We start from the raw sequence: 27005 nt of genomic DNA, 5'->3' as shown, positions 1-27005 counted from the left end.
CTGCAGGGTGAGACAAGTGGGGAAAAAAAACAGCCTCTAGTGCCAGACACATTATTTTCACATTATCACAGTGAATTACGGATTTATTTCAACCAAACCAGAGTTGGTGACCGTTAGAGCAGAGATGATTTTGATGAATTTTATTTTGTTTTTCAGTGAAGTCTGAAAGAAGAGTAAAAGTTAATGAAAAAAGAGAGAAACTTGAATTCAGAGGGTGTGTAGTTGCATTTTTCTGTTTCTTTCTTTACACTTTTCAGTCAATTTTGTTTATTTATTGAACTTAGCGAACATACATAGCATGCATAACATATTGAAAAGGCTGCTTGCACGTCTGAATATACTGACACGCCAGTTGATGAGCTGACAGTAACCGGTTTAAACATTTTCACGTCACTGAACCCTAGCATGTATTTTCATGACTTTGGTGGTCCTCTGACTCTTCCTCAAGTGCCACCAGCAGATTGGCTCCGTGTGAAATGGAAAATTATATTTACAGTTTTGCTATGAAATTTGGCTTTACCAAATGAATTTTAAGTTTTAGTCTATCAGCAACTTAAGGTCAAAATTACAATTGACCAAATATGTGCACAACTTCCTACCAGACTTTGTGTTTAATAACCAAATATTAGCATGCTAATATGCTAAACTAAGATGGTGAACAAGGTAAACATTATAGCATGTTAGCATTTTCTTGTGAGCACATTAGCATACTGACATTAGCGTGTAGCTCAAATTCTTGCTGTGTACAGTTTCACAGAACCGCTAGCATAGCTGTAGACCCTTAGTCTTGTTTAAAACTAGCTTAAGCTAAATCTAATTCCCAGCTTTTAATATGTCATAGTAGTACTTTAAATTAGTTTGTTATGACTCTTATTTGGTTTCTCCAATTTTTGAAGCTGTCCTAATCATTATAACTTTTTGTAACCCTGTTAAAAGTGCAAAGCACGTCTACTCTATTATACTTAGTGTTGCTGTTTACATTATTATCAAACTGGGGAAGGATGTTACCTTCAAGGCTACCTCGTAGATCATTTCTCTTTGGTGCCAAATAATTCCTAAATAAGATATACTGTTGCTCTTTTAAGCCAGCTATTTGTTACAACATTTTGACACTTAATGAATATAAAGTGTTGCTCAACTAGGTTGCAAATGTGTGTGTTTGAGTGTGCGTGCGAGTGTGGACAGGGTGGGGTGGAGGTTGTGGTAAGACAGTAGTTGATAAATTGTTGCTATCTGACTTGCTGTGGGGAAAACAGCCGTAACATATGGATAGAGGATTGGATAAATCTGATGAAATTGATTCAAGGCTTTTTAGTGACCATGTGTTTTAACGTCTGGCGTCCTGAGAGTTTTTTTGGCGGAGAGAATTGGCATGGACAGCACCCGTAAAACCACAATAGGTCATCGCCTGTGCATCTGATATGCTTTGATAGGCACTGATCCTGGTCCTATCAGGTAACATCTCCGCGTGTATTTACAATATATTTGAATCTGGATTACATGCTGCCAGGCTTATTACATGAACAAAACACCTTTGAATACGCGTCAGGAATAGGTACAGGGAAATGCTTCTTTGATAAGCCCCAGCTTACTGTATCTCCTGCACATTTCATCCCCACCAGTGTCCTTATTCAACAGAATATATGAAATATTTTAGGCTACCTTCAAATGTAGTAATTTCTTAGCTTTCCTTTGTGTGTGTGTGTTCCTGCAATTCCTTATAAAGCAGCCTCTGGAGAGACAGCAGAGGAGGTATGTATGAGTTGGATGCCTCCTTGACAACACCTTGGAGGTAAAAATCAATGTCTGCCAAACAAAGTGAAATGTTAGGCTGCAGCCGATACATGACAGATGAGGCTTAGGGTGGTATTTTCTAAGGTGAATGAAGACTGGAACGCAGGCAGCCCTGTCTGCCGTTGTCAAGCAAAGCAGCATTAGAGTGATTTTGAAGGACAGTACATCTGACTTCCCTGACTACTTTTATTATTGATTAACATCCTGCAGACATGTGCGAGAGCCACTCTGAAATGAAAGGGGGGCGCGGTTCAAATTTTGGGACGGCTGCACGGCAGATTAAACACTAAAGGCCAGTTTCACTAATTAATTGTAACGAGACCTCGCCTCCAACCGCGCTTGCACAAAAGTGAAGTCATCTTGATTAGAGCGGATTGGTCCTCAGATCGGAACAGCTTCCGTATTTCATAATGTGGCCAATATTCTCTGATAAGTCACAATATTTGACAGCTGAGCTGCTTATAATTTCAGTGGCCATGCCTGAAATCTTTCACACTTTCCGTCTCGATGCACAGAACAAGGAGTTTGAGGTATAGCCCAGCCACCTCAGGGTGGAGCTCAGTCTATGCGGCTGAATCGTAGCTGTAGAAGCAGCATGGCTATTGGCACATTTATGGGGAAACACTGTGTTGCTACCTCATGCATGATCAGTCTCCAAGACTCCAGCAGTGACCTCAGCACAGAGCCGTGGGCCATATCATGTTGCTGATTGAGCATGCACCAAGCCTCAGAGGGTACGCAGGTTGCATCTTACTTCTTCTTGCAGAGGGAAGCAGAGGGTGTTCTGACGGAAAATTCAGAAACATCAGTAGCGCTGGAAGGCTTTTCTCAGCAAGCTTTAAAGTGTGTGTGCGTCTGTGTGTGTGCGCACGTGCATGGACTATATATCCCAACACGTGTTTGCACACCTAAAGTTTATTGTTTTTGCCCACTGAGGGTGTCGACATCGGCAGCACAACCCTATATACGCTCACACTATAATGCACTAGTTGGTGAGCAGCAGTGTAAGAATTACCAATAATTCGTCCTATTATTATTCTCAACCCGTGCACCGCTCTGTGGCCAAGAGTAATGCAACAGTGGGGTATCAATTCATAGCCTTGGCCTCAGGAAAAGCTCTTTTGAAAGCAGAGGGATTTTCAGCCTGTGTGCTGTAGCTCCAGCTCTGGAGCCAGACATTGTAAGAAATTTTTGGCTTGGAGAACTATATGTGGGAACGCTCGGAGGAGTCAGTTAGGAGGAGATATAAAGGCAGCAAAATGCATTGTTTGTTCGTTGTACTTAATCAGATGAAAGGGATTTGTATGACAAACAATAATAAATTATGAATCTGGAATTAATCAGTGATGGAAGAAGTACTTAGGTCTTTAACATAAGTAAAAATATAAATATAACACAGTGTAAAAATACTGTTACAAGTAAAAGTCATGCATTCAAAATCTTATGTAAAAGTACAAAAGTATTGGCACCAAAATTTTTGGCATAAAGAACCAACAAGACATTATCCGGAATGGTCTATTTCAAAATTATGTATATTATAGTACTGGGTCACAATTATTCATGCATTTATGTGTACATCACTTTAAAGGAACAATTTGTAATAGTTGCACATCCAAAAATGAGTACTGCAGTCCAAATAGCGAGCTGGAGTCATAGACGGTATATTGAATAAGTTGAAATCCTATTTAATATATGATCTATGATTGAATAAATAAATAAAAACAGGTTGAATACAATTAAAATCCAGGGAACTAAAGTGGGTCTTAAAAGCATCAACAGACCCAGCCTGTCTAATGGCCTCAGGTAGAGCTGAGTAGCCGCTAAAGAAAAAGCCCGTCCCCAGCCTTATCTTTAAATGAACGGTGCACCTCCGACATGCTGCGGGTCGGAGGATCTGACGGGTCTGGTGATGCCATAAGGGGTTAGAAGTTCAGAAATATATGTAGGGGCGAGACCATGGAGAGATTTGTAAACAAGTATGATTTTGAAGTTTATCCTGAAATGAACCAGTACAAGGATACAAGCATAGGTGTGATGTGATCTTGTTTCTAGGACCTTGTTAATAACAGTGCAGCAGAGTTTTAAACTAGTTGTAAGCAGGAAAAGGAACCCTGAGAGATGCCTACAGTCTTCATGTGAGGATCTGCTGTATTCCTTTGTCTTACAAACTTGATATTTTAGGAGTTTGGACTGTTTAAACTGTATAAACCTTTCACTTTTGGCTCTGGGAGAATTAGTTATTTTTACTATTTTCTAATGCATAATAACAAAGTGACTGATAGGTGGAGATAATGGAGAAAATAAGCTACAGATAGCATTGAGTAGGGATGTTAGTCGACTACACGGTTAAACATCGCCATCCTTGCTAGTCAGCACTAGAAATACTAGTCAGTTAAACCCTTTATCAATATTTTATTTGTCTGCAATGCCAGTTAACTGTTGCTTCTAAGATGTTGTGCAGCCGCCTGCCACTAGTTGGGGCTGTGGCACCATCAGCCCTCTCACCCAACATGAATGCCCCGGTGGCCCACCCAACACTAGATGTTATCGGCAAAGTTGGTCAGATGACAGCTTGTAAAACCTGTGCAGTTTGGCAGTGTTTTAATCCAGAAAATGAAAATAAGGTTGAACGTAGGCTGTGACAGAGTAAACTGCTGTATAACCACTCGACTGGAGCGATGTGTAACCACATTAAGCACAGACACGGACATTAACCTGCAAGGAGAGCAGGATGCTGCTGCTAGCACTGCTAACATTAGCCACACTGGGTGGCAGTTAACATCAGCTCAGGGTAAACAATGTAGTTTACCCCCCGACACTGTGATCCATTTAGGTCTGAAAGGGTGAAGCATTTAGTGAGTAGTTGTCATGTTTTGTATTAATGTGTAGTGTTCGTATTGCACAGCACAAAATGCTGCCCACTTCAGACGTATTTAAAATACAATTTAGCGATTGTAGACTGTGACTAACTGCTTCAAATGGCTCTTAATACATGCAGATTTTTTTCAGTCAGTGTTTAATATTGTCAATTAATAAATTGTGCTGAATTTTAACTTCTTTCAGAGTGTTTTCTCACTGTTAGACAAGTCAACTAGCCTAAATTCAAATCTGTGTTTAGTCGACAGGGAAATTAGTCGCCAGGAACATCCCTTGTATTATGCTCAGGTACTAAACCGGTAGTAATGGTTCCTGAGTGATCACTACCAAAATATTAATAAACTCCTGGATAAATTATACTGCTCTATTGGTAATTACTTGATGACACAGAAACAGCTGACAGGACAAAATGTTCAAACATGTGGACTCACTTTCCTACATTTGATGAAAATGCAGATTATTGCAACAGCTCAAGAAACAATTTAATTTGCAAAAGAAAATAGTAATAATGAAATAATTTGTTGAATCTTTTCTCACCTTTTGCATTTTTTGCACCAGATTATGGCAAGAAATATCAATAAGTAACAAGTATTGGGGCCAATGCCAGAATTCTTAAAACAATTTATTGGCTGATATTTTTTTAATACAGAATGTAATACAATATGCAGAAAATATACATAAACTCACTTTTTTTGCAATGATTCCTCAAATGTGCTTATCAAACACAAAATGTGACAAAGATGTGTGATGGAGGATATTTTATGGTTTAACAATAAACCTTCTGTTCCACAATGATGTGAGAGACTGAAATATCCCAGCAGGGATAAAGAACTACCTACCTATCTATGATATCAACACACTGAACCTGTAAACTTTCACTGATATGTTTTTTCAAGGCTGCAACCAGCTGTTATTTTCATTGTCACATAATCTCTCCATCATTTTCTCAATTTATCAATGAGCTGTTTGGATCTTAAAACATTGCAAAAAGCCCAAGGTGACGTCCTCAAATGTCTTTTTTTGTTTTCCAACCCAAAGATATTCAGTTTAGTGACGTAAAGGACAGAAAATATTCACATTTGAAAAGCTGAGATCAGAGAATGTGGACATTTTTTCTTGAGAATTGACTCAAAGCAATTGATTATCAAAATAATTGATGATTAATCTAGTAGTTGACAGCTAATCGACTAATAAAAAAAATCGTTGCAGCTCTCATTTTTAAATAATTACAAATAACTAGAAATGAAGAAAAACACAAACAGAGCTACATATATGTGTCTTTTCGATCTGAATTAAGAAAAAGGATGAATTTCACACTGAATGCTCCCTGTAAAGCAAACAGTACATACAGTCTGTATTATGTTCTGTCAGGTAGAAAGGCATATAGTCATTGATAAGTAGTGCCAGTGTCTATCTGTAGCAATAAAATCTTAACACTGCCCATTTCAAGTCAACAGTCAAAATAATTATTGCAGTAATATAAAGAAATTATTTCACTCAGCCAATATCAGTGTGCTAGTTCTGCTGGTAGACTGTTGTCTCTTTTATAAATCAATTGAGCAATCAGTCAGTTTGCTTTATTCCAATCCAACACATTCACGTTAATGTTTAATTTCAGTTTTAATTGGATTCTGTATTATTTTTAAAGCACGTTGCCTTGTGTTTGTTTGTGATAATAGTCCCTTGAAAGTAGGTAGTTTTAATCTTAATAGGGCCGCGTGGGTATATAATGGTTAAATAATAGAGAACTCAGCTGGAACTTTATTTCCTTTTGGGAAAGCGGGGTATAAAAACATCAACCACTATAGATTATTATATAGGTCCCATAGTGCTATTTGTTTATTCAATGTGGTGTGAAAGATATACACTGTATAAATCTCTGTCTCCTCAAGTTTTCTCACAATGGAGGTGAAAATTAGTCATCTGTGCGAGTGGAGTGCATCCAGTTGAGAACAATATGCCAACAATTAATCAGGAAAAGATGGGCTTTCCCATTTTTTACACGGAAACTGTTTCCTTTGTCTGGTTTCTCCACAAACTGAGCGATTTGCACAGGAAATGCAATTATAGCAGCCATTGGAAAAGGCTGTGCCTCTACAACCATGAGTGGTTTGTTTTTTTCCTGCAACCATTTTCTCAAGTGATTGGGGAAGCGAGTTGTAAATGAATAGGGAGGCACATGAATAGTTCTCCGAGTACACATGTCACATTTCTGTGACCCCTAAAATGATGTAGGCAACATTCGTGGGATTACTAATTCAAATCTATATTGCTTTAGGCAGAGAAGTGGCTCACAGTTCAGCAAAAACTAGATGACGATGTTTTGTTATTGTTCTTGACACTGCAGTTGGAAATAAATTGCTGAAATTCCTTCTGAATATACAAAAGCTTCCCTTAGGTGGCCGGAAGCACCGAGTTTTCATGTTGTCACCATCACAAGTAATGGCTGCCGCTGAAAGCGCGAGACATTCAAGCCAGCACAAAGATTTAGATGGAGCGACTGACCACTCTGAAGGCCGGTCCAGTTCAAACAGGCTCGTAAGAAAGATTGAAACCAGCAGCTCCTTTTCAAAACGACGCCAAAACAACCTCTCAAAACAGATTCGCAGCAAAACGCCGAGCCGAGACACATTTGGATGAGAGCATGTGTCTCCAGCGTCTCCTCTTCCTACCTTCTTGTTGGTGATTTCTTTATATTATGCAGTTTCAGACACTGTAGCCTACTGTGTTTTCTCCAGGATCAAAAAGGATGATGCAGTGACAGGAAGTGGCAGGTTGCTGCTGTTATTGCGATTGTAACAGCACATCAAAGGTGCAAGCGAACAGGCAGGCCAAGAAATTGAAGCCAACATGAGTGTTGGGGGACTGCAGGCTGGGATTGCAAATTTATGCCGTGCTTTAAAATGAATGCTTATGACGCTGCATGTCCGTTGGATGTGAGAACAGGCGACTGTTTCCTGACACGCTGGCCACAACATTTTTATAATGTCATAATATGCCAGTGTTGTGTTTACAGCTTGTTGTGCTGCCACAAAGTAGTAAAAAAAAAAATTAATTAATCTATGTTTAAAGTGTCCGTGTCCAAGATCAAACATAACATCTTCAAATGTTCTTCTGCAGTGTTCTAAAATGACTTGTGTCAACATTTATTAGGAACCATCTTTTTTACACAACTTCAGTCACTTTGGTTGATGACTTGCTGATTTATCACTTATGTTTAGTGTTGGTTGGTGTTTTGTGTGTACCTTTAAAGGAATCATTTGGATTATTTGAAGTGTTGTTGTATGAGTCTGTGTAATTACCTACAGTAGATGGAGGCTGGCACTTCCCCAGGATGGAGAAGCAGCAGGAGCACCAGCACAGAAGCTAAGCAATGTACTGCTGTGGACAGATTCAGCAACAAATATTTAAATATTTTACCCACTTAAAATTGTACACTATATTTAGAATATTTTCACCACTTTACCGTGCCATCTCTTGCATCTCAACCGGGCTCATAATCTTGTGTCACTCGGTATTTTTACCTTGCAAACATGGGAGTTGCTGGTCAGCTGCTGCCTTGATCTGTCAGTTAGTTTGTGTTATTTTGTGATTTTGGTGAATTCAAACTAAATTTTAAGACCAAAAGCTCACATATGAGGTTCAAGGTTTTAGGTCTATTTGTTTCACACACATAAATACAAAAAGCAAACACATGAAGTAAATATAAAAGCATGTGTGAGGTGTGGGTAGATACCAGTAAAGTAAAGGCTTATATGAAAACGACACCCAAGAGATAAGAGAAGTAATTCTAAAGTGCTAAAATTAAGTAAATACTAAGTGTTAAAGCTGAGAATTACATATATAAAATGAGTAGAATTCTAGTTTAAAAAAAATGCAATCTATATAGTTATAAGTTATAACAAAGAAACCAGAGTAGTTGCCAGTTTACAGTATGAACAACAGTTTCTAAGAGTGGTCATATTTTTCCAAATCAAATGTTTTTAACAGCTGGGTATTTCTAAGCCTCCTTATACACAGGCAATGACAGAGAGGAATAAAATATAATCAAATATTATCTAAAACTATGAGGTAAATCTTCTAATATCTCACTTTAATAACAAACAAACTAACAGATCATGGCAGCAGTAGAGCAGCAACTCCCATGTTCTGCAAGTTAAATTAGCAATTTTTCCAATGGAGTTTGGTTAGTTTGGAGACAGCCATATTTGGCTTCTATACCTGTGGTTTTTCCTTTGGAAAAGACTGTCTGACAACAAGGTTAAGTGGTGAAAATATTCTAATGTACACTTAAAGGGATAATTCACCCAAAAATGAAAGTTTATTATCTACTCACCTTCATGCCGATTGAGGGTCAGTTTTCAAAAGTAACCAAACAACTAGAAAACACAAAAAAAACATAAAATGCCTCGATACTGCTCGTCTGGTGTAATCCAAGTCTCTTAAAGTCCCGACATGCCATTTGTACAACATCAAAACACACATACCCAATTCAGACAGTGTGCGTATTCATGTGAATGTGGCTCCAAGCTAAGGATCTGCAGTGAAGATTCAGGCTAAAAACATGGTGTAAAGAACATTTTTAAATCAATTTGGCATGTTACAGTAGGTCTTAAAGAGACTTGAGATACACCAGATGAGCAATACGGAGGCATTTTATGTTTTTAATTTATTTTTTGTTTGAAAACTGGTCACCATTCACTGCCATGGTTTGGGAGATTCTGCAATGCTGTTTTCCTGTGAAACTCCAGCAGTGTTTTGTGGACTTAAAAACTAAACCTGGCCTTCAAACGGCATGAGGGTGAGTAGATAATGACTGAATTTTCATTTTTGGGTGAACTATCCCTTTAAACTGCTATTGATTTACTTTTATGCGGGTAGTTTTTTAAGTAGCTAAAATGCTGCTGACCCTGTCCACAGTGGCACATAGCTTACTACAGCCGACCACCATCTGCTGTAGGTAATGCACTGACTATTAATAAGCAGTTCATACAAACCCACTTCAGATAACCCGAACTGTCCCTTTAAGAATGTGATGTGGCAACAGAGATTTGAATCAAGGGCAAATACTGTTATTCACAGCTAAAAATGTTTCATAATGTAGTGAACCGTGACACTTGTACATGTAAGGCAAAAAGATACTTTCTGGACAATGAAAATCAATATACTAATTGCGTGTTTAAAATCAGCGCTTGCTGAGCTCTATAGAAAATTAACTTAAGGTGACTGGTTGATGAAGTTAATGGCTGTGTGAGCACAAATCAAGTATAAATGTGCTTCGGAAAAGGCTGGCTCACTTCCCTGTGAACCGTGCCAGCTTTCAGCTCTGCAGGTTTAAGAAAATACAGCGATACATACAGTACACTGTCAGTATTTTACTGTTGGAGCGGCGCTGCCTGTGCCAAAGTTAGAAACTGTAGCATTTTACCAAGGTGTGAACACAATCTCTCTGGACAAACAAGGAAGCCAAAGCTGTCCACACATGAATAAATACAACCAAGTGTTTTGTCAGCAGGCTAATTGTCAAAGCAGCTTTTGAGAAGGAGTGTAATTGCTATGTAATCGGAGAGCTGTCAGAAAGAACTGCTAAGCAGTCATCATCTGTATGATGATCTGCCATCTGTAGCAATGTCTGGGGGAGACAGAGGGAGGGAGAGAGATGGACACACAGCGATTTGAAGCTGCTTATATTCACAGTGCATCTTCAGTGGGTTCAACTTTGTAAGTGTATTTACAAATCGTACATTTTGGATGAATGGCAGTCTAGGATTTGCATCAAATGTGAGTAGGTGATTGCCCGCTATATGACTGCGTGGGAGCACATTATGTATGGATAAATGGAATGATGTCTTTTTCTATAATGCAATGATTATGTAATCCTTGAAATATTGGTTACATCCTGGTTCCCCTGCAGAGAAACAGCTTAAAAGAAATTTCTGCCTTTGATCAGATAGAAAGTCAGGAGAAGAGTGGGCAAGGCTGTGAGAGCAGTGACGGTACTCTGGCAGGAAATATGATGGAAATCACACAGCGTCTTCTCTTTTTTTTTTCTGTCTCTCTCTCTCTCTAACTCTCTCTCAAAACCCCAAGCCCCTGAAAATTGCCAACTCTCTTTGCCGAGTAAATCCCCAAAACTCACCTAGGGCAAGGTTGTTCAAATGGTCCCGAATTCCACCGGGTGCAGCCCCCCCCCCCCACTTAAACACCACCCCACCCCACCATCAGGGCTTCACAGTGAGGAGCTCCTATCTCTTTCTCCACTAAAGAATATTGCCGTCGCCTTCAAGCAGGCGCCAGGGAAGCCAGGCCTTGATGAGAATGAATTTATTGATTTGACATATATAAACATCCTACCTGGTCCAAAAGGCATCTTTTATCGTGGATTTCATTCATTATTCATTTCACATAAAATCAAACGGAGATTTCGTTCTCACTTTTTATTTTACTATGTTTTCCGAAATCCAAACCTTGCAGAGCAGAGGTGTTGCATTTTTTTTTTAATGTAATTCTGAATATTCTTTGCTAAAAACAAATACCATAACTGTAATAGAAAAGCTGCGGCCTCTGTGAGTTTCTGTGATCTATTTTGATGGAATTCTTGTGATGCACACATACTGCAATTTTCCTATTGGTGAAGGGCAAGCCAGTCAAAGCAAATGCCCTTTCAATTCCATTAGCAGTTGAATCAGTCTCTTAATGGAGAGTAAAATGGCACAAGACCTTTTGCAGTACTTACACAATGAATATGAAAAGGCTTTCACCAGGCTTGCCAAGCTTAGTGAGTGCAAAACGGCTTTTAATTGTGTCCCAACTCGGTGTTGGAACATTATGCGCAGTACTCAAGGCTTGTCAATGCTTTCATCAAAAAAAGATATTTTCAAAGGAGCGGACATCATAGAATCCTAATAGGCCTAAACATCTGAGTATCAAGAAGTGGCATCAAAAAGTTCAAGAAAATTGTGATGAAATGTGAATTCACTTTGCAGACAGTGATCGCCTCCGACACGGTTATTTAAAATTGACAAAATTCTTTGAATGGATGAGCCCAAACTATTTTGAATATCATTTACCATGTCAGAAAAAAATGTTTTCTAAGGAAAGTCTTTGTTGTCCTGCCTGAAACTCGGCTTGCAGCAAAGTCAGAATGAGTCACCACAGTGACTTTTTCACTGTACCAGCCCTGTGTGCAGATTGATAATAGAAAAATGGGGAAAAAATATTTTGTGTGTACATTAGGGCTGTGCATTGTCAAGAATCTGGTGATGGGATACATATCACGATACGGGGAGTTACGATTCAGTATATTGCGATATAATGCTACACTTTAAGAAAGGTGACTGTTTATCTTTTTAATCTAATTTTAGAAAAACTGTCCTAATATAAAGCATCATAGCTTAAAATCTGAGGTTTTATGCAATCAGAACAGTGAAGATAGAAAGCAGCACTGCTAGCAGTCGAGCTGCAAAGGTTGGGATCAGGCAACAGCCATAGTCTTGTGGGCAAAACTACTGAGCGTAGCAAAGACTGGGCTTAAGTTTGGTCGGTGCAACTGACGTGAAGTCCATTCTAAAGACTGTTCTTAACAAGGACTAGGTTTATTTAAGATCTGTTGGTGCAACCCACTCCTTGACTCTTCTTTCTTTTTCATGTGGTATTAAAAGAGATATAGAGTATTTTTTATAGTACTGTATTTCAGTTTGAAATTCTCATATTGTGACGACCCTAATGTGATGTATTTTCCTGCTTATCAACACTTTTGGTGCTCTAACAACTCATTGTGCTTTCTTCTTGTAAAGACTGTTTTTACAGGTCTGAACAATGTGAGCCTTGAGTATTTGAGAGCAACTAAAACAAAGATCTACTCCAGGAGAGTAAAAATACAGAGGCTTCATAAAGCATCATTTGATAGATATCGCAAGCATCATTAAGACGGGAATGAGTCTGTCATTTCAGCACTGGCATGCAGTATTAATCACAAAAGTCTTTTAAAGCATGTTGCTGATGGAGATGATGACAAGCTGACGTTGAGGAATTATGCAAAGGAGGCATCCGTCTTGATCTGATTTCAAAGCAAACCCCATAAACCACACAGCTGTTTCATCTGCCTTCCCAGTCACTGAGCCTGCACTTTAAAGGCCAGCTTAATTCCCTCTGTGTCTTAATGGAAGACAATGCCAAGCTTTCTTAAAGGCTCATTGTTCTGGGTTTTTTTTTTTCCTTCTTCTTTTTTTTAATACACAATCCAACATATGTGAGGCGATGGATAATCAAATTCAAAGTGCTACTGTAGCAAAGCTCCATACTTTCTCATGGTTTTTCCCCAGTGGCTTTCAAACCTCCAACTGTGCCAGTGAAGTACACAGAGAATGCACAGTGAACCGCATGGCTACAGCTACATTTTGCTCACTGAGTTACAAGGAATCACTTTGAGGTTATCGCTTATAGGTTTCCATCGTGGACAGTGAGTGTAAAACTGTTTGTCAGGAGCCGGATTCAAACCCACACCCCGAACTGGGAGGAAAGCGGGATGCCTCAGACACCCACTGTGTACAGGGAAATTGAGTACGTGATAAAACACGTGGCAATTAAAATGTTAATTTTGGAGAAATGGTAAACAAGTCTCCTTCAAAAAAAAAAAAAAAAAAAAAAGAGAGAGCACTATTTGATCTTGACCTCACAAAGATAAAGATTAAGGGGATGAGAACACCCTTTAACTGAGAGATGTTTGCATAATTAATCACTCAAAATCCACACGGAGGCAAGTTTCAGATCTAAATAGTTAAAAGGGCATAATTTGTGTTCAGTGATATTTCAAGTGGCCATTGCAGTTACACCTCAAACTTATACATGTGCTCATATAGCGAGAAGCGTGTGGGTGTATTTGACAGGGCTGTACCCGACTCAGAATGCTGTTAGTCGAATCAAATTTGGCTGTTCAACACAAAAAATTGACAATTCATTCCTTTTTTTTAAAGTTCAGCACTAAGCTAAACTCCTCTTAACAGCCTACAGGAGTATGTTTTACCAGTACAACCCTCCTCCTCCTCAAAATTACATTTGGATATTGCTTAATCCATTCATAATTACATAATTCCTGACTAGAATATGTTAAAACAATGCAGTGATATAACACGCTGGATATGCATTGAGGTGGTCATACAGAACTTAAACATCGCAATCCAGTGTTTGTGTCCAGACCTCTTCAACAAAAGTACTTTGGTTAAGTTAAGGAAAGATCATAATTGTGGGTATATATATATATATATATATTCTATAAAAGCACTTTGGGTAGGGTTAGGGAAAGATTGTGATTTGGGGGTTTTGGCTCAAATCCTCTTGCAGGTGTAACTCGAGGTCAGCATTCATTCCTGTGCGCGCATGAACGAGCTGACACAGAGAATTCATCCGAACCCGTCTTGAACTTTTTTTTTCCAGCCCTTTTTGTTAAATCTTAATTAAAAAAAAAACAAAAAAACTCATGGCACACACACTGCTGTCTTTTGAATAATGCTGTAGGCATTATTAGTTGATAACGTCTTGCAATATAGTCTGTTTTGGCAGAAAACAAATTAAATTGCCAGGTAAAATAATTAACAACATGCACTCATTATGTGAATAGAAACATCTTTTGGTCGGCATACGTTTCCCTCAAAAACATATCTGCATCGGTTGTATATAGATGTAAGTTTCTAGAAGACGGGGCTGACCGGTGAGACTCACTGGAGATGTTTTAATGCCCATCTTCGTCATCTGTGATGAGGAAACATCAGATTTAGGTTAGTTGGGTGCGTTACAGTGCTGCGCCAGGTCTCTACTTCCATCGCAATTAGTTTTGTGGTTTGTGGTGATTTTGTACAACCCGCCACGCTGTTATATCGCTCTGTGTGCAATGACAGTCGAAAAACAAGGGCCGAAACTTGTCTGCCAGCCACTCGTTTCACCTCCTCTCACCAGCCCAACCACGCTGTCACATGGATTTTTTAATAAGTGCACCAGCTAATATAAATATGTATTTCTGATTTCCCTTTTTATCTGCTTATATGTAACGCACGCTGACTGACCAAAAAAACAAAACCTCACTGCTCGACTTGAAGAATCTCCGTCAACAGAGGGCTCTCTGACGGATGATTCGACTCATTGAATTTCAGGGGATAGCCCTCACGTTTGATGAAGAAGACATTTTAGTTCAATACTCATAGCTGTTGTTCCATCCTCAGGTGAATCCAGGCCAGTTGTTAAACGTCAGCATATTTAATGGCACTTATATAAGAGTAAAAGAAACAATAATGGATTTTTGTCATTGAAAATATTAAAGCAGCAGCTTTGTAAGGCTGACACATCACTGGGTCGTAGAATAGAAACCTGTCGCTCCCTGCAAAGCACTGCATCGCTGAGCTTCTGAGGACAAAGACTGTGTTAAAAGATTGTATTGTCAGACTTGTATTTCAGTAGTTTCAACTTTTGTTTTGCTTCTTTACCTCCACTCTGAACCAAAACTGATCGACTGTTCCACTTCATTGCTTTACAGCAAACTCAAATGCAGCATTTTCAAGTGGAAGAGCTCATTTACACCCAAAAGCTTTGAGTGCTTTTTGCAAAGTATGCATACAGTAGGTTTAATTCGGTGCATGGGGTTTTATGTTCCCTTAGTTCATTGTGGGATTATGCAGTCAGATTTGCTGCATGTCAAATCCTACTCCTTTGAAGGTTTTGGGGATTTTGTGTTTTTGGGAAGGTTATGCTTAGCATGTGCTTTCACCTAAAAAAAACACACAATTCATTTCATGTTACACTTCAGTCATGACTTGTAGCACGTTGATTCATCCAAAATTGATTCAAGATTGCCCATTAAGTCGTAATGGCGAAAGTGTTTTTGGACCTCAAACTCATCTCTGTGCTTGCTGTGCCGGCACTATTCCCATCAGCCATAATGCACCTGCACCACATATATTTTTATAGGTTTTTTCAAGTTACTGCACTGTATGCTGCGTTTTCAAACTCTCAGTGCGAGCAGTGCATCAGCAGAACAGCCTGCAAACTAAACAAGGGCAATCAAGATGTTGACTTGCTTTATATGCCAATGGATCAATATCCAGACATGAAGATAAATGGTTGCCGATTTGTGCAATATCTTTCATGTATCTTTATTTGTAATGCCTAATGGGCGGGTGGATTGTTTACTAGGATTCACTGTGGCATATGTGGGCGTGATAATAAGATGATGCTTGTACAGGAGAACAAATACAGCCTTTTTTATGTACTGTACAAAAGAGGGGTGTTAATTGTGTTTTCAAGAGGATGCTGCAGTTATTTTAACTGAAGTCTGCTTTCATCTGGTTACTTAAAATGGACATTAAAGGCACAGTTCACCGCAAAAATCAAAAGATGTATTTTTTATCTCTGACATGCAGTGCAATTTATCAATCTAGATAGCGTTGGTGTGAGTTGCAGAGTGTCGGAGATATCAGCCGTAGAGATGTCTGCCTTCTCTCAAATATAATGGATATAAATGGCACTCGAGCAAACTCAACAATAATGTCTCTTTCTAGAAATCATGCCCCTGTGACCCTCAAGATAATCCACAGAGCTTGTTCTGAGCAGTTTTATGTAGGAACTGCTTTTTTTCTTTAGTATGAAGAACACGGGCTGCAACTAATGGTGAACTTCCGATTATTTCCATGCTGATTGATAATCTATAAAATGTAAAAACTGTAAAAAAAAAAAAAAAAATGCTTATCACAATTTCCTAGTACCCAAACTTTAATTATTTTTTTTTATCCAGCCAACAGTCCAAAGCAAAAATGCTCTTCATTTACTATGATAAATAACAATGAAAAGCAGCTAGTCCATTCACACAAGCAGGAACCAGCAAATGCAGGGCTCCACAATAAGGACTGCCTGCTTGCCTGGGGCACATAAAATGTCATTTTGGGCTAGCAGCTCACTTGCCAGACTTTGCAAGTGCAGAAAAAAGAATTGAACTCTTTTGAGAACTAATTTATGTTTAAGTAATTTTCCATGAAAAAATGAAAGACAATGCATCACCAGTGTCTCAAATATGGAGATCTCCTGCTTTTCTCTATTTATTAACATATTAAAATGAATCTGTGGGGTTTGGACTGATAAAATAAGACATTTAAAGACATCTCGTTGGACTTGAAGAAACTTGGAAGGATGTTTTCCACCATTTTCTCACATTATATAGACATTGCAGCCTGAGATTAAACTTGACAGTTAACTTTACTCTTTGTTGTTTGATAATGGCTAATAAATAAAACAGTTTGTGTGGGGGCATGTAAAAAAATGGCTTTGGGCAAGTAGATTTCTGATAAAAACAAAAAAATAAAAGCATTAATGTTGAACCATGAAAACTGACTGAAATGATTCATCTTGTATTCTGCAACTCACAACAGTAAAACAAACTAGATGTTTAAATAGCACAATAGCCAGAGGACAAAAAACACATTTTTGATTCTGGGGTGAACTTGCCCTTTTAGCTTGCTTTGATCACTTTTTCATAAGTGAAAATCCTCAAAACCTTTACATCTAAAAATAATCCTCTCTGGTCATCAGCATTCCACTTATCTCCATGTCAGATCATTTTCTGCTTTCAAGATCGTCAGATTGTCCCTCTGCGTCATTTCCCTTTAGCTCCCTCATTGACATTGTGCTGTTGCACTTAGTGTGTGCTGATTATATGAAAAATGCCTCTGCTGGAAAGTGAAGTGGAGCTGGTGGCTGCTGCGGGCCCATGCAGTGGAATGAGGCCCAGAGGTGAAGTAAAACCATCCAGTGTTGGTAGATAATCCACATTTCTATTAGCCTACTTAGCACTTTTCTAATAGGGCTCACAGTCTAACCCAGGAGATGAGTGGGATGTCTTGTATTCATTATTACTAAGTCATGGCCGCCTTATATTTTTCGAATGCCAATACCGCAGCTGATCACAGGCAATTCATGTGTTGGGATTCAGAATTGACTTTGAACAAGGCGGCGCGGGGTGATGAGGGGATCATATTTGATTGGGTTTGATCAAACTCTAATCAGGCATTAATTAATTTTAGATTGGCCTTCTGCACCCGCGCTGTGCACCCTTGTCACTGCTGATTCTGCTCCACACCATTCATCTTTCAGCGTCTGTCTGTCTCGGTCTCCGTCTGGCTGTATGTCTGTGTTCATATAATCTACACAGTGAAAATGAAAAAGCAGGGAAAGCTCAGAATTTCAAGGCAACTTATTCAATAGATTTTTTTTTTTGTTTTGAGCCCAAACTCTGAGGTTTTGAAAAAAAAAACATTTACCAATTAATACTGTTTTGTTGAGATAATTTAGTTTTATTCTTTGAAAATTAAAGAGTTTCAAATGAAAATGTATTTTGTGGGTTTCTACAATTCAAACACTAAATAATGACAAATCAGGGTCACAGCTCACTGTGAACAATTCTTTTGAAATACAGTGTTTTTTATTGTTTCCTAAACTCAAAGATTCGAGTTTATCTAGAGAGGTAAAGTAAATTATCTCAACAATAGGGCTGTAGTCTGACTTTTTTGTTGCCGCGGTGAAAAAGCTACATATTTCTGTGGGATGCTGGTTTCCTTGCTTATAGCAGATCAGAAACTTTGCAATTAGTTGTCACTATGGCAGTAAATGTACAGTACAGGTTACTGTGTGTCAGTTAATGAACACTGCAGCTTCTCAAGGCAGAGAAAAGTATTGTCTGTTTTTTTTCAGCTGCTAGAAAAGTGAAGGCATTTAGCATCAAAATTATACTATTGTGTCTTTTCAGAAACTTTGTACTCCAGCTTTGAAGTGCAATGTCTTTTTTGGTAACTTAAAAACTGTAAAATCAATCCATGATGTTAAACTCAGTGTCTTCTATAGTTGTTTATTCATTTTTCTGTGTTGAAAACAATTGTTGTTGTTGTCATTAGCATGTTGTTAGCCATCCACTGGCAATCCCATGATGCCTTGGGTTAAGTCTTTTGAATCAATCACAGGCTATGTTCCTTAACTGTTGTGTGTGGCAGTGCTGATCCATAGATGCATTAATAAATGCGTTTAAAATGCATTGTGAGATGGACCTTTCAAAACGAAATATGTTGTGATGATGGTAACGATGGCAATGAGCTCAACCCCATGACAGGCATCACATGACCACGGTATAGACCCTTTTACAGCCAGCGTCATCAAAAAGCTGCGCACGCTCGTTTCAGCAACAGAAGTAGTGGTCTCCCCCAGTCATCCAGACGAGTTATCAAGCTGAAAAGGTTGAATCAAACATTTTACCAGCACCAAAATCACCAAAATGTCTGTTTGATAAAATGTCTGAGAAACCGGTGGCATTTACGGCTGCAGCTATTAAATGTGTTGACTTGACTGAAGACGCGTTCAAAACTGCTTGTGTTTGCAGCGGCGCATTGACAAGCTGTTGTGATCCGCCATATAAATGTTGCCAAAAAGGGTCTATTGCACTTCTGCGGTTACTCTACAAACATTATAGGCTGGAAAAACTTTGTGTAGTTTATTTCAAAATGTAAGTGTTTGAGTTTGATTTCAAACTGGCAGTGAAGGCAGTTGGTCATGAATTAGTTGTCTAAATTTTTTTTTTACAGTGATAATGTATTATGTTATAAAACTAAAAATCTGTGGAAGTAATTAGTCACAGTAATGATTGGAACAACCTGCCCCTGCTAAACTTTACCACAGCTGCCACAGTCCCTGCAATTAATTCAGAGAGGAGTTTTATTCTCTGTAATCATTCTTATTACAGTATCCCTTACAGTATAGTTCTCCTTTGAATATGAGAGAAATAATCCTCAGTCCCTCCAACAGCCTGCATGTGCAGTAGCCCAAAGGTTTTTACCTCAAAGCTGTGGAAATTATTTCCTGAATGGCAGTTTCCTCTTAGCACCGTGAATCCAAAATGTAAGGCTCAGTCACCTGCACTGAACAGCTCGTTTTATCCATAAAAGGGCAAAGTGAGAAGCAGAAGCACGTAGACAAGGACAAAAATTGCATGGTAATTAAAATCTCTTTTCAAAACAATGACCAGTGTCCTTTCAGTGAAGTTGTTCTGTCTAGCCGAAGCACAGAGCAGAGTTTGATCCGTGGATGAAACTCCACAAGGTCTTTAATGAAGGCTGGGGAAGCAAAGGATAAATCATGCAACAGAACCGACCTCTAGTGTTCATATGCTCCAAATTTAACTCCTTTAGGCTTTATAAAAATTCATGCTGTCAACGAAAAAACAACAGCTCCTAAAAGACGCAGCTCCCCCAGCTTTCTCAATCTTCTCCAAGCCTCTGTAAGGCAAGAAAGACGATACCCATTTGGGGCTCATTGGAGCAAATCAGAATTGTCAGCACTGTGGGTTTTTACCTTTTTAAACAGGGAAGATGGATAGATAATCACCACATGCCATTCTGGGGGCCAATTACACAGCTTTGTGTGAAATTGGAAAACCTGTTCTCTCAGAGCTCTAATGGATGTTCTGGTCATTAGTTATTTGAGAGTCTTCTCTGGCTGTAATCAAACGTGAAACATTGCGTTAAGCGCCCATAAAAGAACAGCTGCCTCTCTAAGTGACCTTCTGTTTAAGAGAACCCAACTGTCAGCCGTGTGGCGTTTTGTGACAATTATTATGTGTGTCGCCATAAAAGCAGCTCTTATTTTCCTTCTTTTTGCAGCAGTTGCATCTCATTTTAATGTCTTGCTCTTGGTTGTATTTACTTTTCTGGGTCTGTTAGGTGGCTGTATGCTGTCATATCCTACATGCAAGGCAGACGCATACGCTTATCCATCTGCTGTCTCCTAGCAAAACACTCGCTTTAATTTAATTAAGAAAACAAAGGAAGAGTTCGGATTATTTCCCGTGGGGTTGTATGAGGTACTTATCGATATTCAGTGTATTTCACTACAGTAGATGGCGGTCGGCACGCCCCCAAAAAGCACAGCAGTAATTTACTGCTGTGGACAGGGTCAGTAACAAATCTTATTTTAGGTTCTTAAAAAGGTCTATCTAAAAAAAAAAAAAAAAAAAAAATCAACATCAGTTTATGATATGCTGAATTTTGAATATTTTCAATGCTTTTCATTTCTATCCGACAGCCTTTTCCAACAGTCAAGCCAAATATTGTTGTCTCCAAACCAGCCAAACTCCATAAGAAAAATCAGGAATTTTATCACACAGAACACGTGTTGCTTTTTATTTTTTTTATTTTTTTTAACTTTTCCTCAATCTGTTAGTTTGTTTGTGTTATTGTGTGACTTTGGTGAATCAGAACTATCCTTTTACAACAGCAAAGTCACACAATAACACAAACAAACTAACAGATCAAGGCAATGGTAGAACAGAAACTCTTGACATTGACAATACTGAGCTTCCTACTCTGGGACTCGTGCTACTTTTGCAAACTGGGGGCATGCTGACTGTCATCTACTGTAACTAATACACTGACTATCAATAAATACTTCATACAACCCCACTTAATAATCCAAACTATCCATTTAACTGTTTAGAATATACATACTAATATTCTGATGTCTGTTTCCCTCTTCTTCACTCCAGGTGACCATTTATCAAGTCAGCAAGGCCCACCACCTCTCCCTCCAGCCCCACCCCCACACAAGCAGCATCCGTCCATCACGTCCCTGAGCCGCAGCTCACTGGCCAATCAGAGGAGCCCGAGCCCGCCGCCCACAGCCGGCCTGGCGGCCGACTTGCAGAGTACGGCGGAATGCGTCCAGCTGCAGGACAGCTGGGTCCTGGGCAGCAATGTGGCCCTGGAGAGCAGGTGAGTGACCCACGGCGACCTGCACCAGAGCAGGTAGATTCACGGCCAGATGTTATTATAAATCCATTTTCACTGACTCAGAAAACAAAATTATGTGAAACAAATGAGCAGAGGCCAAGCTGCTGTTCAAAATGTTTATTTTAATTTCTCATCTGTTTCAGTAAATTGCTGCAACTTTTGAAGTGGGCTCCAAAACCTCTCGTATAATTGAATTTTATACATTTTAAATTTGTTATCAAGCAAGAAAACAGTGGCCATACAAGGGCTGGGCAATTTGAAATTATTACTTCAATATTGTGATATGGCACTAGATTTTGGACAACATCATATCATGATATGGCATAAGTGTCATCTTCTCATGGTTTTAAGGGCTGCATTACAGAAGAGTGATGTAATTTTCCGAAGTTACCAAACTGTTTAAGCTATTCTATTATTTGCTTTTACCCAGTTAGTCTTTATAGCTACGTTGCTGCTGATTATTTATTCAAAATCTCATTGTGTTAATATTTAGTTAAAGCACCAATCATCATGCCTATCATATTGTCACAATATCAATACTAAGGTATTTGGTCCAGCCTGGAATTAAGAATTAATGGTATCCATACAAACACAGCGTGTCCCTGTAACACCGTGTTTGTGACGTATCATTTGTGACACTGTGGCAGTGTTACTGCAACATTACGTTTTCAGGGTTACCATTATTTATGTAGCTTCTATGGTGTTTTTGTAGCATCTGTTCAATGTTGTCTGCAAGATGTTCCTGTACTTTATATAATGATGTTGCTGCAGCATTGCTAAAACATCACAACATCTCCAGAAGACACTGGGACAATATACCAGAAACGTTTCAAATAATGTCCTGGCAACAACACTGCGATTTTACTTGGTAGACTGCTGCAGAGTCACATGTCAGAAAAGTTACATTACAGTTATGTTCCTGCAGTGAAAATGTTTAAAGACAAATCACGACATAGCCTTCAAGTATTGAGATGTTACTTAAAAGCCACAGCACTGAGCTCTAAGCCGCTTAATTCAGTGGCTTGTTTACCTCATTTTGGTTACCTGAAATCTTCTTTCTGCTGAAGCCACCGGCCTGTTTGATGTGTTTTGAAGGCATGAGATATTGGCTCCCATTCATAAAACTCACAGTCAGGGTTTACAGTGACTCACTCAGTGATGACTGAACCTGCGGGGTGTTTTTTGTTGACAAACATGAATTATCAGCTTTATACCGTATGAATGCTTTTACTTTTGGGGCTCCATCGCACCTTTACCATCCGTATGACATGCAAAGGTTTCCGTAAAGCACACAGTAAGTGTCATCCATCCAGGCAGGATGAAGTTCAGTATTAGATGGTGTGAACCTCAGCATATAATAAACTTCTGCTGGGAGATTTCATGCTGTCTGCTGAAATGTAGTGCAGGGAACTGGCAGTCTAAATCCTCCTCGAGACTACTGGCAGATTTTTAGACCTACGTTCGGGACTGCACCTCATGAGGATAAATAATTGTGCCACAAATTGTGCGTGGCATAATACGTTTCCTGCTGAGTTTGATAAATATGGTCATTCTTTGAAGTTTTTGCTTTTTGTACGCAGCCACAATTAGAGACTGATTACTAAATCAGATGGACCTACACTCAGACGGAGAGTGCATGTTTAGAGTGAACTATGGGAATATCAGAAAGCTTGCCAGTTCAAATCAAAGAGGCTATAACTTAACAAGGAACTTCGTAAGCAGAGTGTGTGTTATATCAAAATTTTTGCTGTGCAAGATTCTACTTTGTCATAAGAGCCTCTGCCAAGTTTTCCTCCTGAAACATCAGTTATATCTCTCTTAATCAGTGAGCTCAAAATATCCTGGCTAATGAAGTGTGGTACATTGCGCCCTGACTCAGAAATGGCCTCGAGTAGATGATTGCATTGGAGCCTGGCACAGTGTACCGTCTTCCGAGGCTCGGATGAATGTAAACTTTGAATTGCGTCTGTGGCAGCATGAAAAAACAGCCTCTTATGATCTGACTGAATCAATCGGGATACGTGGTGACAGTTTCACTTTCTGGGGAAGATGCAGTGATTGAATACTAACCGCGCAATGACCTTGAGCTGTCTTAGCCGTATCGACAAAACAATATGTGCACACCTATCATCAGATGAGGCATAAATCACTATCACCACAGTGGACTCTAAATCAAGTGCTTGTCAGTGGGTGGGAACAGGGGGCCGCTGCGAACCAACGAGGCCAAAAGGGAAGACCCTGTTCACCACATAATTGCAGATGTCAAGAAAACCACCAGGTTGGGAAATGTAAACAGAAGCTTCAGAAAGTATTTATTAGCCTGCCTCCAGGGGGGCTTTTGGGCCAGCAAAGTCCTGGCGCAGCACGTACGACGGCGGCTCCAGGTGCCGCAGGTGGTGGTGTGAATTTCTGTTGAATCCTCAACATTGGCATTTTATTTTTTATGCAGCGCAGTCAATGTGGTCAAATGTTCAGACAGTAAATTATTCTGTACAAGGCAGTTGATTAAAAAGAGTGTCAAATATAAATCACAATGTTATGATCATGTTTAATATATTTCCTGTGACATGACCTCCTTGAAACTAAAGTACTTATTTGACAGCATTAGCTACTTTTAAAAGCAATTAGCAGTAATGAATTATGTGTGTGTAACCTCCCATAAAAGTGTTGGTCTTCAAAGCAGGAGTGTGCTAATTTGACTCAATACCAACTAGCTTCCACAGTGAATAGCTTTCAGTGTTCTTTTAAATGTGTGAAGTGCAGCACTCAGTAACTACTACTGCAACTACCGCTCATTATTATTATATGGTGATGAAAATAAAAGCACGGATCTCACTGTGATCCTACTGTCAAAGCCATGTTAAGACACCATGTTTGATTTTGGCTCATTTACTCAAGATCAAACAGATGCATCTGAAAAATTATGCTTTCTTTTACAGCTCCTAAAAAAAATAAATTAAACAAACGTCAATCTGTGTTAACTTATCACAGAGGAAAAGCACGATAACAATAAAAAAGGAATCCAGTCTTGTTAGTAAAACTGAAAATTCACACAAAGTATAGCAAATTCTGAAGAAAATTTATTTTGATTTCATTTAAAGAGTTCTGTGTGAAATAAATTTCCCATTCTTTCACTCCACGGACACTTCAAAAAATCCTTAAATGAGTTTTAAACCTAGAACGACACCAATCAACTACTAGATGAGTCGTGACCATCTAATATTTGATTCAGAGCAAAGACAAAAGATTGGATAAAAGATAAAAGGTAAAAGTGAAGGAACTATTCATCCCATTAATCATTGTAAATGAAAGTGCTTCCTCTTAAATGTGACCTTTGTCATCATAGTGTTTGTAATGTTAATAAAAGTGTAATATGTTGTAGTTTGTGTTGTGCTAGCTAACAGGTGTGTTCAAGATGAACCAGGCCTGCAAAGAATCGATCACCGGCGATCACAGCACAGTGCATGCTGCTTAGATTCGACTTGATCCCGACTAGCTCTGATGTCATGGACATGTGGTCAACAATAACCTCACAGGACTGCAGTTTTTAGAGCCAGATGCCGCAGCTACTCTCCATCGACTGCAAACTCCTGGCTGTCACCTGATCAATGAGCTGACAGGCTCTGATTGGCTCTTAATTTTAACAAACACTATGTGTTGTATAAAATACTAATTTTCTGTGTAATTGTAATATTTAATGCTGGATATATTAGTCTGATGTTGTGCAATGAAGTTTTAATCTGTCAACAAGCAGATATTTAGTGTCTGATAATAATAATAAAAGTTTTTTTTATATCACTTATCAAAAGAACAGTTTCAAAGTGCTTTACAAGGCAGATAAAAGAACAGATGTTCCATGTAACAGAAGGGGGATCACTATTTCAACTTCAATCAGTGATCAAGGACACACTTTATTACTTCAGTTATGAACGTGGTCTGCAAACGTCAGGTAACCTACAGGTGATCTAACAGGATGTAAGTGTCTCTTCCTGTATTTTCTCTGAAGTCGGCTGGAAACTGTCTGACTTGACTGCAGCTTTTTGTCTCCTCCTCCTGCTGCGACTGCCTGATCTCGTCTAGTCTCCAGGCGAGGCGCAGTTCATCTCGAACAAGTCTAATGATAGCTGCCTGGTTAGCCAGCCTGCTGGCAGAACTACCCATTCAAATGATGATCATGTCACCACCTCCAAACTGATCAGCAACTAAAAAGACAATGGATAGTGAAAATCTGAAGGGACATGAGGCCACACTTCAAGCTAAAACAACATATTTGATAACCCATTAGCTACTGTTACATAACAGCTAACATTAATGTTCCACCACTTTCTAGCTAACAGTTTAATATGCTAATCCTAGAAGAAAATTATGCTGGATGTAATGAAGCTAACTTCAACGTTAGCTGTCTCCTTACCCGTACTCAGAAAGGTTATGGTTATGTCAGTAACCTTATAACACAATGCTCACTGGAAGACATATTTATGTGTAGTGTTTGATTACATCCAACACAAAAGTGTTAAGAAAACTGTAAGATTAAACTGTTATTTTGTTCTAACCTAACATAGTGACAACCCTATTTCAGCTGCTTAGCTTACATTCTTGAACAAGAGACAGACAGACAGTTAATATCTCATTGCAAGTTTGATTACATCCAGTGCGTTTCACTTATAGGCTTAAATAAATGTGTCCAAGATGTGCGTTGATATTTTAAAGTGAATTTAACACTATCAAATGGTACTGTTTGGCAGGAAGTGACTGTTGTTTTAGCCTGGAATATGGTCCCACATCCCACCAGATTTTCACTATCCAGTGACTTTGCAGTTGACGATGAATCAGTGAAGCCTCAATACGACTTGCAACGTGGAATAAAACAACACAACATTTGAGCTTCCCACCCTGAGCGTGGAGATATCAGCAGTAAATGACTGCTGTGTGAATAAAGAACTTCTGACTTATCTGATTGTAATAACACAATTAATTTAACCATAGATTGACATTCATTATGCTCAGTGTTCAAATAAATCATGATACTCGTCTCCCAGATGATTGTCATCACAAAGGTTGCAAAACTGCTGGTTTCTTCAGCCTTTTATGTCTTTTCATACAACAGATACTTCTCCAGTTTGATGCAACACCCACAGCAACATATACCCACCTGTGTTATGCAGGCTGAGCAAATACTTGTACATTATTTGACTGAGTTTAGTTTATTTATCTTCTGATTCCTTCTAACTCTTATTCAACTGTAATACAGAGTCAGTATCATCCATCTCTCCATGGACCATGTTATTGCAGGTTGTCCTTTCAACTTTTAGGGTGTATCTAAGAAATCTGAGGTGCACTTTTTTCAGTTTAGGTGTTAGATATTTACAGGTAAATCAAATTTTCTACATGTACTACTAGATCTGGAGGATATGTCCAAATTCAAATATTACAGTATTTTTACTGCATGAACTAGTTAATATCTGTCTGTGCTGATCCCTTGGCATCATTTCAGTTTTTTTTGTGTGTGTTAATGTTTAAGTT

General features: G+C 38.9%; 1 protein-coding gene across 6 annotated transcripts in view; it reads left to right on the top strand.

Moving 5' to 3' along the window:
* The window catches only part of LOC146327214 (teneurin-3), a 234377-nt gene that overhangs the window by 87532 nt on the left and 119840 nt on the right, over positions 1-27005 (top strand). For all 6 annotated transcript variants that reach the window (XM_084719713.1, XM_084719712.1, XM_084719711.1 and 3 more), the window contains one exon: positions 21239-21464. In XM_084719713.1, coding sequence (XP_084575839.1) covers positions 21239-21464 — 226 coding nt within the window. The remainder of the gene's footprint in view (positions 1-21238; positions 21465-27005) is intronic.

Source organism: Lutjanus erythropterus, chromosome 5, assembly GCF_056507025.1.
Source record: "Lutjanus erythropterus isolate fLutEry1 chromosome 5, fLutEry1.hap2, whole genome shotgun sequence".
Taxonomy (NCBI): Eukaryota; Metazoa; Chordata; class Actinopteri; order Lutjaniformes; family Lutjanidae; genus Lutjanus; species Lutjanus erythropterus.
Note: the sequence above shows the minus strand (reverse complement) of the source record. Positions and strands in the feature narration are given on the sequence as shown.